Below are 17,931 nucleotides of genomic sequence, written 5' to 3' on the forward strand. Positions count from 1 at the left end.
GCAGTTAAGGTGTGGTATAAAAAATTAATTATATCCAAATGGAATTGCTGAAGATCTTATGAGAATAGTTTTATATGGAAGCATCATTTCTTAAGACTTCTCATTTCATTATGAAAAAACATACAATAAACAATAAAAAGTTCCAGTTAATTTTATTCCAATGATATGACAAAAAGAGATCAATCAGAATAATAGCATATCAGGAAACTATTTATAGTATTGAACTTTTATTTAAAAACATGACTATGACAGAATTGTCTAACATGGGAAAGAGGAGTAATTTGAAAAAATTCTGAATCAATATAGTGTTCAAAAAGTAGAAACTATGACCTTAAAATTCAGCAATCTATATTTAGGCAGTCAGCAATCTCAATGTGACCCTAATTGGCCTAATGATACATGGTTTCATTCACAAATTTGCAGCTAAAGCTAACATTTTCTTTTTCTCTAGTTGATTATCTATGCAGTCTATCACAACAAGAAATGGGCTAGGAGTCTCTAAGTTCTTGATGATATTACTTTGAAATTAGAATCAGATCTAGTTTCATAAATGACATTTGGTTCTAGTCAAGGAATGGGGATAGTCAAAGATGACTTTTTTTCCTTTGAGATGGAAATGTAGTGTTACTATTAATTTAGAACGCTTCAGGACAAAATTATAAGTTAAGGTTAAAAAAAATCAGGGATAGAAAATATGGTTTCAATGTCAAAATATGGACACTGAAGAAATGATAGTAGAATTTTATGACTAGCAAATATAGGAGTATTGCTCCTTTCATCTTTACTTGCTAATAATTCTGTGAAACAACTGCATGCCTAAAGGAGATGGACACAATAGCCAAATATTTGTTACATAGTAGAGTTCTGCCCACAAATATTTAATGGAAAACTGTTCTAATCACAGCTCTTAATGGGATTAACAGGACACAGAAATATAAATGTAATAACAGAATGCAATGTTTATAAAACTAACTCTCTAAGCTGATGAAATGCAATAATGCCAGGTTGGGAAGGGGGGGAGAAAGAATTATTAATGATTCATTTGAGAGTAAACACAAAACTTTAGCTATGTGTAATTCTACAATTCCAAAATTAAAAAAAAACTAAAGAAATGTTATGCTAATGTCTTCATGTCAAATTTTTAAACTATTTTTCCAAAAAATTATTTACAAGTTATAGTTAATGGAAATACTTATTCCTTCAATTTAATGATATATCTATGAATTCAAGAAATTGTAAGTTTACTACACTAATTATGTAAACTACAGCTTTCATAATTCTGACTATTAACATATTCTTTCTCAAAACAAATGTCTGATATGAGCTATACTTAAAATACACAAATTTAAACACTAACAGAGACTTAAATATCTAAACTTTGGCTAAGTTGATGTTTATTTAAAGTATCATTTATTTATATGTTTATGTTTTAAATTAATTTTGAATTAATTTAATATTAAATTTTAATTTAATACTAAATTTTAATTTAATATTATTTATTTATCCTTCATTTACAAAATCTAAGAAAATCATTCAATTTGCCATTCTGGTAATATCTATACAAATAATTTTAATGGTCTAAGTCTCATTTTTTTACCATTCCAAAGTAAACAAAACTTTTCAGTAAATACATTTAATTGTTTTAGGCAAGTTTACCCAACCAAGATGAACAGCAAACTAGAGCAATCTGAAGTCTGCAAAGAATATTTATATAAGTTTTGTCAATATGAAAGTGCACCAACTGCTCACATATCTTACTTCCAAAAGATACATGAATGCTAATCAGTTCATTAGTGGCTTCAAGGTTAGGATATGTAGTGACAGGATGTAGTCACGTGCTTGTCTGTGAAGTATAATTGTTTCCAACAAAGCACTATCCTTCCTGTTCTGATTGCATGCTGGTTGATTTTTATGAGCTGCATGCCTTTCAAGACTAACATTATTCAAGCTTCCCACGTCACATTAATACAAGTATGGACAGATCCAGACTTCATTATGCCATGTGGGATATGCTAACCTTTGCATCAAACTTCTTTTGCTCAGCAATTCATAACAGCTTCTAGTTTCCCAAAATTAGGGCTTTTTGATTAGTACACTCACAAAGCATTACCAAAAGCCCCATGTAAGTCTACTATTTCTAAATTGCTGCCTACCCACTGGAAGAAAGACCAGGTGAATAAAACTACTTCAGATGGCTGTAGTTAATGATTAAATACTAGCTAAGTGTTTTAGATTTATATTTAAACATGATAATACAAATTAAATAAAAAACATTAATGACACCATGCTGGCAAGTCAGGTACAAATCTAACCTTACCATGATGCCAAATAAAGTGAAAGCAATGTACAGGATTTATAACTTATGAAACATCAGTGTGCAATATAAAAATGTCTTTTGTAAATAAAATTTTATAAAATTTTCTAAATGTAGAATTTTGATGTCTTCAGTCTAAAAACAAGCTATTGTGACAATATGCTCACAACTTTATCATAGTAAGGAAAAGCCTTACTCATATGAACATAAAACAGAAAAGATACTCGGGAAAACAAATATTCATTAGATTTTAAATATTGTTGCATTACATTTCTATAATATTGTGGGAAAGGACCAGTGAAGAGGCTGAAAACAAACTTACAATTAAAATAACCATTCTCATTATATAATTTATTGGAAGTGGTTGTGGATAGAGGACTGAGGAGAAAAATTAAGAATTTCGAGTTCTCAGTTTAAAAAAAAGTATAAAATATCTGCTAATGAAAGCTCAATTTCTAAAGAGGGCTTTCATAAAGAATTTAGAAATCTACGTGGAAATTTATTATAAAGAACAAATACTCTATTATAGTATAAAAAGTAATCAATTTCAAATATATATTTAAAAAATAAAAAGTAATATATTTCAAATATTTCATAGCACTGCTTATAAAATATACCAATATTGGTTTCAGAAGAAGTTTAATACTTTATCACCTCACCATATTAATATACAATATTACTGATAACAAAGGAAAACAACTGAAAGGAGCTCTTCAACTCAAAGAATCCTAGTGTATAGGTTGAAGTTGTTTTTGTTTTTTAAATTATGTTCAACTTGTTTTTTTAAAGTCCTACTTGGGGATTGAAAATGCTAGCCAAAATAGGAATTTTGATGGAAACCAATGACAGAGTTGAAAACTGAAAAGCTTTTAAGAAGAAATATAATCTAAATTTCTCAAAAATAAGATGAGATTTATAATATTTTGATCCTAACTCATATCCTCAAAGAGTGAACATATAAAGCCCTTTGGCTTTTCTTTGATCCTAAAATATTCCAACAGTACAGTAAACCATACCCCATTTTTGTATTCATACTAAATAAACATGATTTGAAGGCCATTCTATTTCTTATCAGTATTTGAGGTCAAGAGAGAAAGAAATGACATGTTAAAGGGGAAAAAACCAAGACAATATTTTCCAAACAAGTCCAAAGAAGTAAAGATATAATGAGACTTAATTCGGTATGTTTCACTTCAAAGATAAACTTGTGTTCTACTGACTTTGAATATTTAGTCATTTGCTTTACTAATGAAAAGGTGACAACTAATAAATTATGAATGCGAAAATTTGCACACAGGTCATGCAAATAAATTTGAAACACTAATAAATCTTCAGACTAGATGACTGATGTCTTTTAAGTCATTCAATTGTTAAAAGGATATGGACATCTTTGTTAGAAACTTGTCATGTTTGTCCTCAGGGGAAGGAAAGGAATCCAAATCCTTCTCAAGCTGCTGAAGCTGCCTTCCCATCTGTTTCAAGTTCTTCTCCAGGTTTTCTGCAGAAACTAAAATATGGTATATTAAAAATCTCAATATGATGGAAAGTACATTAGCTAAAAAAGTACAATGTTCTAGAAGATACAGTATATGTAAAAACTTGTAGTAAAATAAGAATGAGTATATGACCTAGCTGTGTGGCTTTGGGCAAGCCATTTAACCCTATTTGCCTTGCAAAAACCTTAAAAAAAAAAAAGAATGAGTATATGTAGCTACACATATAGTAAGACAGGAAAGGTCATTAAAGATTAATCATTTAATTCTAAAAATCCAAGAGCATACAGTTCCATATAACAATGTAATGGAAATACTAACACAAAAATTGCCAATCTTCAAATAGTTATTTTAAGGGGGGGGGGGGCTTCAAATAGTTATTTTAAGGGGGGGGGGAACATAATTTCCCAACTTAATCAAAATTGAGACAACAGCCTTATTTTTGTTTCTTATTTCTCTAAAATCTTTTACATCTCCCTATTTACTGAATTTTTACTTGGTATTTACAAAAATAACAGTCTTCTCATTGTTAAAAAATCCTTATTAGACTAGAAAATCCTCTAAACTACTGTTCAATTGTTTCTTCCTTTCCTAGAAAAAGTCACCAGTCTTCTCTGCTTCAATTACATCATCTTTCACTCACCTTTCAGGATTCTGGAACCTAGCTTCTTCCACTATTACACAATGGAAACTGCTTGCTCTAGTCAGTCCCCAAACACATATTAGGAGCTTTACTATGTGACCGATACTGTGCTAAGTGCTGGTAATACAAAGTATGACAAAAATATAGTCTCTGTCAATATGCTAATGGGGGAGTATGTACCTGCAAGCTATATAGTAGCAGTGGTTGGGGTGGGGGCAGACAGGGAATGGGAAGTCTCCTGCCAAGGTGGCATTCCAGCTGAATCCTGAAGGGAGTCAGGGAACTTGGATGTAACAGAGGCCTCAGACAAGGCACCAAGTCAGGAAATGGCAAAAAGTCAGGGGTGGCTAGATAATAGAGTATATGGAAATGAGTAAAGAGAGACTGAAAAGAAAGGAAGAGGCAAAACTGTGAAGGTCTTTAAAAGGCAAAAAGAGAATTTTCCATTTGATCTCAGAATTTCTAGAGTTTACTGAATAGGGTCAGTATCACATTTTAAGAAAATCACTTTGACAGCTCTATGTAAGAGGGATTGGTGTGGGAAATGATTTAAGAAAGGAGAACAACCAGAAGGGCACTGCAATTGTCTGGGCATGAGTGGATAAGGGTCTGCAGAAGGTGACAGTTGTCTATCAGTAGAGAGAAAGGGATAGCTTTGAGAGAGGGTGTGCTACCACAGGAAAGGCAGTTATTGACTGAATATGCAGACTAAGTGTGAGAGAGAATGTTATCAAGGAAAATAACAAAATTGTGAATGAGCCTAGGTCACAGAGAAAGTAGTGGTGCCCTACACATTAAAAGGGAAGTGTGGAAGATTGGAGGAAAGGTCCCTTTTCAGACATGTTCAGTTTGAAATGCTTATAGTAAATCTATGGCAAAACTTTCCAAAAGGTGGGTGGGAAATGTTAAGATTGGATTACAGGAAATTACCTAGCTTTGTGGCCTTGGGCAAGTCACTTAACCCCACTGCCTGGCAAAACAAACAAAGAAACAAGATTGGATTACAGGAGAATAAATGTAGGAACCTGACTAGCAGTAGGAAAATCAAGAGAGATTAGGGTCATGAAAATTTATAGAAGGAAGAATATTCAGGAGAAGGGGGTAATGGACTGTAATAAAGGCTACAGAAAGGTAAAGGTGAGGACAGAAAAAAAATCATTAGATTTGTGAATTAAAAGATCATTGATGGGGGCGGATAGGTGGCATAGTGGATAGAGCACAGGCCCTGGAGTCAGGAATACCTGAGTTCAAATCCAGCCTCAGACACTTAATAATTACCTAGCTGTGTGGCCTTGCGCAAGCCATTTAACCCCATTTGCCTTGCAAAGAAAAAAAAAAGATCATTGATCCCTTTGGAGAGAACAAGTCAAATTATCAGATTAGAAGCCAGAGAGCAGAGGGGTTGATTCCAATGAAAAGAAAGGAAGAAGGGCAGCTAGGTGGTGTAGTGGATAAAGCACCTACCTTGGTGTCAGGAGTACCTGGGTTCAAATCCAGTCTCAGACACTTAATAATTACCTAGCTGTGTGGCCTTGGGCAAGCCACTTAACCCCATTTGCCTTGCAAAAAAAAAAACCCTAAAAAAAAAAAGAAAAGAAAAGAAAGGAAGAAGCAGAAGAGAACACCAGGAGAAACACAGGATAAGAGGATAAAGTGGATTTACCAATCCCCTCCCCCTGCCAAAAGTTAAAAATGATAACCTAATTGGCAAATATGAGGACCTTTTTTTTTTCAGTTCTTAACCTTCTTGACTCTCTTTTATGTTTTTGTGACTGGTTTCATTTGGTTTCTTTACTTATCTGTTCCTTCACAATCATTCTTATTGGACCATCAGTCACAACGTGGCTTTGGATATATTGCAAGACTTCAGCCAGGTACCTCTTCTCTTTGTAGTTGGGGACCACCTTGCTTCCAAATTTAATTATCATCTCTGTGTACATGATCTCCAACTGTATCTATCAGACCCAAAGGCCCACATTACCAACTGCATAATGCACATTTCAAACTAGCTGCCATGGGAGACATCTCAAAGGCAACTTGTCCAAAATCTTTTTTCTCTCAACCCCAGTCCTCCTTTCAGATTTCCTTATTTTTCCATCAAGGATACCATCTTACTTATAATAACCCCCATTCACATTCTAACTATTATCTTCAGATTTCTCAATCTCCTTTATCCCATAAGTCCAATCACAGTTGCAAAATAATGCGAGTTGTGCTGTTTTATTATTTCCTTCCATATACTGGATATAAATTTCTGGTTAGTCATTTTTTGTTCTGTTATTTCCACTATAAACGTCACTATCTTTTAAAGGAATAAAAAGGAATTAAAAGCTCTGTTCTTTTTGTTGTTAGGTATCATCATACCAGTCAACTGTAGTCTAGTCTTTCCATGATTCTTTTTCTCCAAACATAACTAAAATATGAATTAAAAAGCATATTTTTTACCATTTTCTTAAATTTCCAAGACAGCTCATTCTAATTCTCAGAATACTTGGAACTTTTACAGGAAACTGCCATACTCTTACAATCATTTCCTATTACCTGAATTTGCTTTTTTTTTTACCAAAAAAATATAAAATATCTTAACTGGTAGGGGAGTTTCCTTGTGGTATTTACTGTGGTGTCTCTCCTAAAAAATGCTTTTTTCCTCCTACCTTATTCAAATTATTTCCCTTTATGTCTTCAAAATTTCCTTCTTGAGCTCTGTCTTTACCCATGAAATGACTCATTTTGCTGCATTTTACTTTGCTAGACTGAATATCAGACTATGTCCATATATTCTGCCCTTCTGAATTTATGCACAGATTCTCTATGAAATAAGCATTTCATATGCACTTAAAAAGAATATGTATTAATTCCTTTTTATTGTTTGCTTTTTGTTTTATATGATTATTCAAATCTATTTGTTAAACAACCAGTTGAAATCTGAGATTTCTTTAACAGAATATTGAGGTTTCACACTGCTATTATATTTTGTTTGATTAATTTTGTACTATTAATCTTTTTATTATTATCTAAAATAATTTTATGTTGAACAACAGCTGTGAATTTTTATAATTTGTGATTTGTTTTCCTTTCACCATTATGTAATGATCTCATTTATAAATATTTTCCTGATTCATATTACTTTTTTTAGGTGGCACTACTGCCATTGCTACCTGCCCTACAACAGGAGAGTTATGGCTTTAAGATTGTTAGTCCTCGGGCGGCTAGGTGGCGTAGTGGATAAAGTACCGGCCTTGGAGTCAGGAGTACTTGGGTTCAAATCCAGTCTCAGACACTTAATAATTGCCTAGCTGTGTGGCCTTAGGCAAGCCACTTAACCCCATTGCCTTGCAAAAACCTAAAAAACCCAACCAAACAATAAAGACCAGTACAGTAAAGAACTAATAGAATTATTTTTTTCCTTTAAGTTTTACTACCTTTGAAGAAAAACCAAGGTAGGAACATTCTTACCTGATTTCAACTGATTTTTTTTTTTGTTTTTGGCAAGGCAATGGGGTTAAGTGACTTGCCCAAGATCACCCAGCTAAGTAAGTATTAAGTGTCTGGGGTCAAATTTGAATTCAGGTACTCCTGACTCTAGGGCCAAGATTTCATATAATCTTATGTAGGAATTAGCACTTTTTAAGAATCTGACCTACAATGGCACTTGATATTATAGGCAATTTGTCAATAAAATATTAAACATTATAAGTCTCAGAAGACAGTAACTGCTTACTGTCTTATTCAGCATATTACTATGCTCCAGGGTACAATGCTAAATTCTAGAATATAAACAGGCAAAAACTGTGATAGTCTTCAAGAAATGCAAATTCTAATGGGGACAACAGATAGAAGTTATATAAATTACAAGAAAGGTGATACAGGGCTGGCTAGGTGGCGTAGTGGATAAAGCACCAGCCTTGGAGTCAGGAGTACCTGGGTTCAAATCCAGTCTCAGACACTTAATAATTACCTCGCTGTGTAGCCTTGGGCAAGCCACTTAACCCCTTGCAAAAAACCTAAAAAAAAAAAACAACAACAAAGAATGGTGATGCCTTGGTAGCCTTGGTAAAGGAAATCAGAGAAAGTAGGGGTTTAGGAGATGGAACATATATAGACAAGGCCCAGGAGAGGGCTGAATTTGAAGGTATAATATATTGTAAAAATGGAATCAAAAGGTGAAAAGGAAATGGACTGAGAGAAAGGGTAAGTAGAGGTAGAACAGGCTAAGAAATCTCATGTTAAAGAATAGCTTTTGCAATGGTATGGAGGTGGGGGAAGATGAGGGGAAATGAGGGAACCTTCATTCTCATCAGACAGAAATGGCTCAGAGAGGAAACAACACACATACTTAATAGGGCATAGAAATCTAGAAGAAAAAGAAGATACATCTATACCCAGAAAAAGAACTGGAGTTTAAACAAAGACCAAAATCTATTACCTTCAATTTTTTTAAGTATCTTATGTACTACATAATTTTGCTATCTGTAGTATTTTATTTTCTCCTCAAGGATATGATTTCTCTCCCAACACATTCGATTTCAATCAATGTGTAACATGAAAACTATGTAAAGATTATCAGACTGCCTTCTGTGGGGGGATGGGGGGGTAAGGGAGGGTGAAGGAAAAACTGTAAAGTTCAAAATCTTACAGAAAATGATAGACAGAAACTACTATTGTATACAATTGGAAAACGAATAAAATATTAATATAAAAAAAGAAAAAAGAGAAAGGGGATGGGAGAAAGGGGACAAGGGGCAGAGAGGATAGATCATGGGAGAGGAGTCAGAAATCACACATTTTCTTTTTTTTTACTTTTTGTAAGGTGGTGGAATTGGGGAACCTACCCAGGACCCCAGGGCTGGGTGGTCTCTGGGTTTCTGGGGTGGGATGTAGGCTTGGGGGCCTCTTGGCCCCAGGGTCAGTGCTCTGCCCACTACACACTCAGCTGCCCCACAGCACACTTTTGAAGAGAGATAGAGTTAAAGGAGAGAGAAAATAGAATAGTAGTGGGGAAGAATGGATGGAGGGAATTACAAACAGCAACAATAACTGTGGGAAAATGTGGAAATAACTTCTCTGATGGACTTATGATAAAGAATGTGATCCAACCCAGAGACAGAGCTGATAGTTTCTGAACACAGACTGAAGCATATTTTTTCCCCTCTTTTCTTTCACTTTATTTCTCATGTGGTTTTTTATTTTTGTGGAGGGGGGGTTATGTTTACTCTTACAACAAGACTATTTTAGTAATGTGTAAATATGCAAATTAAAATTAAAAGAAAAAATAAAATAAATTGTATTACTTATTTTAAACTTAAATACAAAACAGAAAAAGATAGGAAAAACATTCTCACATACACAGCAGAACTATAAGGGGATTCTATATTAAACAATTTCTACTTCAAGAAAGCCTATAGAATAATTACTACACACTATTTTCAAGTCTGTCCAGCATTTCTTGGCTTTCTTATAGATTTTCTTTTGTTCTCTGTTTGTTGAGAAATTTTTACTTTAATTCTTCTTTCTCACTCCCTCCACCTACTTCCACCCTAAGGGAGACTACAATTAAATATGGATTCACTTATAGATAGAAATCTATAGACATCTATACATATATAGATATATTAAAATATACACTCACAGATTCCAATTCCCAATTTTCTGCATTCTACATAGATTTTGTTTATACAAGAAAATTTTAATTTAAAATAATCAAAACTATTCATTTCATACATCAATGATGCTCTCACCTTATAATATAGTCTAAAGTCTCATACTCCTGAATCTAATTCCTTTACATCTTTTTCCCCGTTTCTTTGAAATAAGTCCCTGACCTGTTGTTCTTTCATATGAATTTTATTTTTTCAAATTCAATAATTTTTTAAATAATTTAATTAGGATGGCACTGAATATATTACATATTTTTATATTAACTTAATCTACCCATGAACAATAAATATTACATCAATTATTTAGAAATGATTTTATTTGTATAAAATGGATTTTATGTTCATGTTCATTTAGTTTATACTCATTTAGTTTACATGCTGTTTTAGCAGGTATAACCTCAGGTATTTTATACTATCTAGTTATTTTAATTAGTATAAATTAATATTAAATGATATTGCTGACACATCTATTTTAGTTTTCACTTTGCCTGAGATCATGATCCTTACTCCTGCTTTTTTACATAATAAAATCTACTCTAGCCCTTTATTCTATCTTTGTATGTATGTCTCATTTTGACAGTATTACCTGAAAGCAACATATAGAATGTTAAACACAATTCACTAAACAATAAATAAGGATGTACACCAGCTTTCAGGTTTTCATTAGATATTATTTTGGAATTAACTCAAAGTTTCTTTCAGAAATAAAAAATGTTATATTTACTGGTGTTCATTTAACAATAACATAAAAAAACAATCATGATAGCAATAATAATAGCTAATTGATAAAGCACTTTAGGTTTCTTTTTTTTTTTTGCAAGGCAAATGGGGTTAAGTGGCTTGCCCAAGGCCACACAGCTAGGTAATTATTAAGTGTCTGAGACCGGATTTGAACCCAGGTACTCCTGACTCCAAGGCTGGTGCTGGTGCTTTATCCAGTACGCCACCTAGCTGCCCCGATAAAGCATTTTAACATTTGCAAAGTACTGTTCCTGTGTTTCCTCATTTGATCCTCACAACAATCCTGCCACACCATTCTTTATTTCGGCAGATGAGGCAACTGAAGCTGAGAGAGGCAAAACTGTCTGCTCAGGGTCACACAACTGTCTTGCTCATAATTCAGATTTTCTTGAACCTAAAGTCAAATATCTATCTACTATGTCACCTAGTTGCCAATACAGTGCTATTCTCTAGCTATAAACGGAAAGTTTTGTAGTGCTTTTTTTTTGAAAATATGAAAATCATTTAAAAAAATGTTTATTTTAAACTCTGGTGTAATCACGGAATTGGAGAATTTTAAAATAAGAATCTTTTTTTTTTTAAGTTTTTGCAAGGCAATGGGGTTAAGTGACTTGCCCAAGGCCACACAGCTAGGTAATTATTAGGTGTCTGAGGCCAGATTTGAACTCAGGTACTCCTGACTCCAGGGCCAGTGCTCTATCCACTGCACCACCTAGCCGCCCCCAAAATTAGAATCTTAAAGGCAAAATAGTATGACCCATATTGCAATGGCACCTTTATAACCTAGCCAACAAACAGTAATCAAGTTTATGTTATTAATAAGAATATGCCTCTGACACTCTCCCTCCCATTTCCAATTTGAACTCAGGTACTCCTGACTCCAGGGCCGGTGCTCTATCCACTGCACCACCTAGCCGCCCCTAAAATTAGAATCTTAAAGGCAAAATAGTATGACCCATACTGCAATGGCACCTTTATAACCTAGCCAACAAACAGTAATCAAGTTTATGTTATTAATAAGAATATGCCTCTGACACTCTCCCTCCCATTTCCAACCAAGTCCAAAGTATTGCCATATCATGACAGGAGGAGAGAAAAGCAATGTGCAAAAAGTCAAAGAAGCATAAAAAAAAAATAAACAATTCCTCATCCATCAAAAACTTTACTATTTGAGAAATAAACTGGAAGTATGAAAGCAAACCCTAAAAAAAGAAAGCATGCAGAAGATTTCTGGCTATCTCAATCTGTGTAAGAAGCTGAATATACCACATGTTTGGATCAAATGTGAATTAGAAAAAAATAGCACCATTAACATAATGAATGACAGAAGAGTTATAGCAAGGAAGTTTTAAATCGTTACTGAAACTCAGGCTTCTCTGTAAAAAAGAAAAGTAGAGGGTTGGATGATTCCAGGGAAAACAGAAGCTCCTTCTGGTCAGAGACTGTTTATTCTTTTCTTTGTATCCTCAAGCTCTCAGGTAGGCCCTATTCACCAAGTATCCTCTTAATAGATTATGTTGAATTGAACTATAAGGGACATTTAAATTTATTTTAAATATAAATAGAAAATGAATAAGTATATAAATGTGTGAAAATTAAATGAATTCTCTATTTCACTCAATCAAGTTACTCCAGTTACCTATTGATCTAGCAAATTAAACTAGCTATACATTATTAATTTCATCCAGCATAAGTCTCTAAATGTTAATGCCAATTTAAAAATTAATATTTTCATAGTTTGCCTCTGTAACCATAAAACAAAATGCAAAGTCAGAAATACTAATATTGAATACTTAAAATAGATCCAACTTGCTAATAAATTTTAATTAGTATTTTTTAAAGATGATAGCATGAGGAGGTTAACCAAGCCTTTGAAAAATATCACTGCTCATTACAGTATAGATTCATTTGAAAATTTCAAACTCTATGCAATTTCCAGGTGGCAGCCACCTGGAAAGTAAGTGTTTTAAGAGAACTCAGTAGGTGAATAAAAGACAAATATTTGCGATACAGAGAGGTAATTCTGTTAGATATTGTGCGGTGGTAAGGGAGCTAAAATTCAGAAGATGCTATTGAACATCTAAGTATTTTTGTGAAATAAAAGGAACCAAGTGCTAAAAGAAAATGGAGTATAAAAGACAGTTTGAAATTGAATAATTTCTTGTGTGTCGATGAGAATAATGTTTGAGGAATGACATAGATAGATAGACATAGATATAGATATAGATATAGATATAGATATTTTGAAAAGCAAAAATTAAATAGTAAGGAAAATAGGATGAGGTCAAATTAGAAGGTCCCAAAACCTAGTCTGATAATGATGCAAAAAAAAAAAAGACTCTATGAGATATAAAGGACATACAAATGAATTTGAATAAACAGAAGTTCTTGTGTGTGGATGAGAAAAATGTTTGAGAATATATATACGAATATTTCCAAAAACAAAAAAAAAAATTAGATTGTAAGGAAAGTAGTATGAGGTCAAATTAGATGACTCCAAAAATTAGTCTGAAAATGATGCAAACAAGATTTTAGAAGAGAATTAAAATCACAAGTGAGGTACATATGTCTGACCCAGAGTCACAACTATCAAAGTTTTCTTTAGAACACTAGTAGTCCCTGCATAGGATGTATGTGTAGATGGTTGCAAAATGCAAGAGTTAGATAAGCTAATAACCAAGAAGCACTGATTAAAAACAAAAAAGCTTAAGTTATATTATATAGTTTAATTAAACTTGACCTAAGGATTGACAGTATTAAACAATGTTCTAATACCTACAATTGCCAGTTTCTAAAGGACACAAAGTAATTGGATCTTATTTTTAATTTTTCAAAGGAAGGTGATCATCAATAGACTAAAGAAGAAATATAAACAAATACAATACAATCTTCTAAAAAAATTAAAACTAAGTTTTATCTCATCCCTTTGCTCTTTATATTCCCTTGAGAATACTATGATGTGGTAACCAAATCATTCATATCTTCTATGTCCTGCAGCTTGAAATGAGAAAGTAGTTAATTGAAGGGCACTTTAAAAAGGAAGGAAGAGTTAAGGATTTTTTTCTCTCTAAAAAAAAAAAAGATCCAGGAAAAGGAAAGAGAAAAGAAAAACTAAGAGCCATTGACATAAAGAATGATCCTAGGTAAATTGCTGGGCCATTGCAATGGCCTAAAGCTAGGTCAGTGTTGAATTGAACCTGACTCAGAAAGGCACAAGAATGAGATACTTCAATTTCATAATGGATTAAAGTTTTATAACAGTTGAAAAATAAAGAAAGCTTGCATTAGATAAGAATCAATTAAGAAGGAGGTCTTTACACAACACTCCTCTCATTATAATAAACATAATGTATATATCATGTATCAGATTAAAGTTGACAACACAGACCTTTTCAAACAGAAAAGACAATTACTATAATTTAACATTTTACCTGAAGGGAAAAAAGAAAGATAATTCCTATACCTCCATCATTTTTTAGAAAAAAAAAATAGAGACATATAGAGATAAAATAATGACCCAAACCATGTTTCAATGAAATACTATGAGAAAGCTACAAGCTATTATATCTTCAAAAAGAAGCAATCCTAATGAAATTGATCTTTTAAAATTGTCATAATGGTATGCTCATTAGTTGAAATGAAAATACCCCCTGTTGATCTCTAGGAGTATCTAATGACCAAGATATTATTTTCAAATTCAAAGGTACTTTCTAATTCATGACAAATTCACCAAGGAAATTTCAAATGTGGAAAATGTCCAAGGGTAATATATAATATAAAAGCAGATTAAATACTCATAAGTAAACATTCTACCCTGGCATCAAAAATATTTTATCTACATCTTCAAAATCTCTATTCATTAATTGAAACATATTATAATACAAAATCCTATATCAAAAATCTGCTCTAAGGGGGAAAATGGTCTCTAACCAAGTATAGTTATGTTCCAAACATTAAAGGTAAACTATCTGTTATTCCATACATATAGTCTTGATAGTTACCACCTACAACAGATTAAAGGGCACAAATCCAATGAACTTAAGTACTTTTGGGGGGAGGAAGGCAAACATTCCTCACTATAGGAGATTTTTTCCTTGGGAAATTACCCCACTAACACAGATCTCTCATCATGAATATAAATCTCATTCCTTCAAAACATAGAGAAGTGAATGGAGTACCATCATTATGTTCTAGAGGTGAAGACTTAAACCTCAGGTTTTCCTTAACAACAAGAAAATTCATTTTGCCACACTGTCTTTCGACTCAAAAATACGTCTGCATAAAACAATAAAAATGGTCAGAATTGAACATAATCAATGATTTCTACTATTTTTTTAAAAATATTTTATTGTGACAGTGAAATAATGTGACTTCAAACACCAGAAAATAAATTATTTCATCATTTTATTTTTTTTCAAAAAGGTTTCTTGCTGAAAGTAACACTGAGAATAATTATATGAAGTCTTTACATTATAAATGATTTTTATGTAATAAAAAACCTTTAAAAGAAACTGCTTTGGTTTTTTTATTTCAAGAAATTATTTAAAAAACCAATTGGTTTTTTTTTTCCTTCTTTACCATCTTCAGGTATCAAGAAAGCAAGGCTCATTTCAAGATTTATTTTCATAAAATATTTCCACAAAGGATACGTTTAAGCTTTGGATAAAAAATAAAACCAATTGCTAAATAACCAGTTTTACTGCTTAGGGAAAGTACTATTTTTTTTAATTCAAGTTTTTAACCAAGTTTTGTTTGATTGACTATCTTTCTTTTTCTCAGTCTGTTCAAGTTCAGACATCCATCTTAATGTCAACCAAGTATGATAAATTCTTCAGTCATAGCAACTCTTTAAGAAAATTATTAAATTGTAAAGGGCTGCAATTTGCATCATGAATGGAGTTGACTACTCAGATTTGAAGCACAGTAGTATAACCAAAATTTAGTTTCATGACTTATTAATTTGACAATTGACATTTTTATTAGTTCTGAAAAGAAGGAAAGGGAATACAAGCTGGAAGAAGGAGGACTATTAGCTTAAGTCCTGAGTCCCTCAAAAGTCTTACAATTCCATTTGGCTTTTGAAAGAAAAATGGAAGAGGTGGTTAGGCAGTTGCCATGCTATTGTACATACACAAGGAAAGACTCCAATAATCAGGAAGTAGGAAGGGGTTTAGGAAAGGAATCTGTAGAAATCTACAATAAAGGAAGGGGATCAAAATTTAGAAAAGAACAAAAAGACTTTAAGTCTTAAAAAATAATGACACATCAAACAACAAAAAGTACAACAGGAGACAGTTTAACAAAGTCAATGGCATGTGAGGTTCCTGGGAGAGTGAATATATAAAGGCAGAGTACATTTATGACTTGTATGTTCCAGAAACAGAGACTATTTGTCTCTTACAAAAGAATAGCTGTTAGTTCTCACGCTTACATTGAAAACAAATAAAATTTACATTTATCTTGAGCTAAAATGTTCAGACACAAAATAGAAACACTTTTTAAAAAATTCTCAAAAAAATCTTTCATCCATTACCTTATATTACCACTTAACAGTGTTTAATGATCAACAACACCAAAGAACAAACAAAATTTTGATACAACCCATACATACCTTTGCTAGCTTTGTCTATATGCTCCAAATCATCAACAAACGTCAGGATATCTGGATATTTTTCTTCACACACTTCAGCTAGGAAATGAACTAACGTTGTTTTCTGATCTGCTGACTTTGTGTCCTTTAGCTAAATTGAAAGAAAAACTGCATTGAAACTTCAAAACTATTTTTTATAAATACAAATAACAAAGTTTATATATTTTTGCTTTAAAATAACCAAAGAAACAGATTCTGTAATCAATCAACGTCAATAACATTGGAAACTAAGTTTTATGGAGGGAGGAGAGAGAGGGTCAAAAAAAAAACTACTGGCTAATTTAAAAAGAAAGGAAAACAGAAAACCAAAGTTTTTTTTGCTATAAAATCTTTTCCATTCTGTCTGACTCTTTATGACCCTTATTTGGGGTTTTCTCAGAAAAGATATTATAGTATCTTTGCTGTGCTCATTTTATAGATGAGTAAACTATGTCAAACAGGGTTAAGTGGTTTGCTCAGGGCAAAAGTCAGGTTAAATTTGAATTCAGATCTTCCTGACTCCAGGGCTAGTACTCTAGCCACTGTGCCACCTAGCTATATTAAACAAAATTACAAGTCTCTAAATGAAAAAGGGAACCTGGACAAACAATGAAGATGAGATCAAAGAAACTTTCAGAGCTACTTTGCCCAATTATATAGCAATAAAACTGATAAGTGAATTGATGAATATTTAAAAATTTATGTTGTCCATATTAGAAGAAAAAATTGAATATTAAATAACCCTATCTTGGAAAAGGAGAGTAGTCATAAATGAGGTATAAAAAAAATGCCCAATAGCAGATGGACTTATAAGTAAATTCTACATTACTTAAAGAACAACTAATTTAAATATTACATAAATTGTTTTAAAAATAGCTAAAGAAGAGTCCAATTAAATTCCTTCCATGACACAAATATGGTTTTGATATCTAAACCAGGGACAGTAAATATGGAGGAAAAAACTACAGTGTAATTTCCCTAATGAATATTGATGAAAAATTTTAAATAAAACACTAGAAGGAGATTACAGCAACAAATTGCAAAGATCATTTACTATGACCAGACTGGATTTGTGCCAGGAAGGCAAGGCTAATTAAATAATAAATGAATGAATGAATGAATAAATAAATCCTTAAATAAAACTAAATAATTGACCATATCAATAATAAAAACAAAATTATATGATTTTATCAATATATGCAGAAAGTGTAAAACCAAAAGTGATCATTATCTACAATGAGATAAATTATAATACTTTCCAATAAAATCAGGGGTGAAGGAAAAATTTCTATTATCACTGCTATTATTCCATATTATATAGAAATGCAAGCTATAGCAATAAGACAAATAAAAGAAATTCAAGGAAAAAGAATTAGCCATAAGGAAAAAAAATTATCACTCTCTGCAGAAGCTATGATGGCATACTTAGAGAACCCTAAAGTACAGACTAAAAA

At 32.4% G+C, this 17,931-nt stretch overlaps 1 protein-coding gene across 10 annotated transcripts in view; it reads right to left on the reverse strand.

Annotated features, from left to right (window-relative positions):
* The window catches only part of DIAPH3 (diaphanous related formin 3), a 543,832-nt gene that overhangs the window by 173,127 nt on the left and 352,774 nt on the right, over positions 1–17,931 (reverse strand). For 9 of the 10 annotated variants that reach the window (XM_074191775.1, XM_074191779.1, XM_074191781.1 and 6 more), the window contains one exon: positions 3,696–3,821. In XM_074191775.1, the coding sequence (XP_074047876.1) occupies positions 3,696–3,821 (126 nt within the window). Of the gene's footprint in view, positions 1–3,695; positions 3,822–16,459; positions 16,590–17,931 lie in introns of those variants that run through there. The other variant, XM_074191784.1, reaches the window with a different exon arrangement.

The sequence above is a fragment of the Macrotis lagotis genome, chromosome 6 (genome assembly GCF_037893015.1).
Source record: "Macrotis lagotis isolate mMagLag1 chromosome 6, bilby.v1.9.chrom.fasta, whole genome shotgun sequence".
NCBI lineage: Eukaryota > Metazoa > Chordata > Mammalia > Peramelemorphia > Peramelidae > Macrotis > Macrotis lagotis.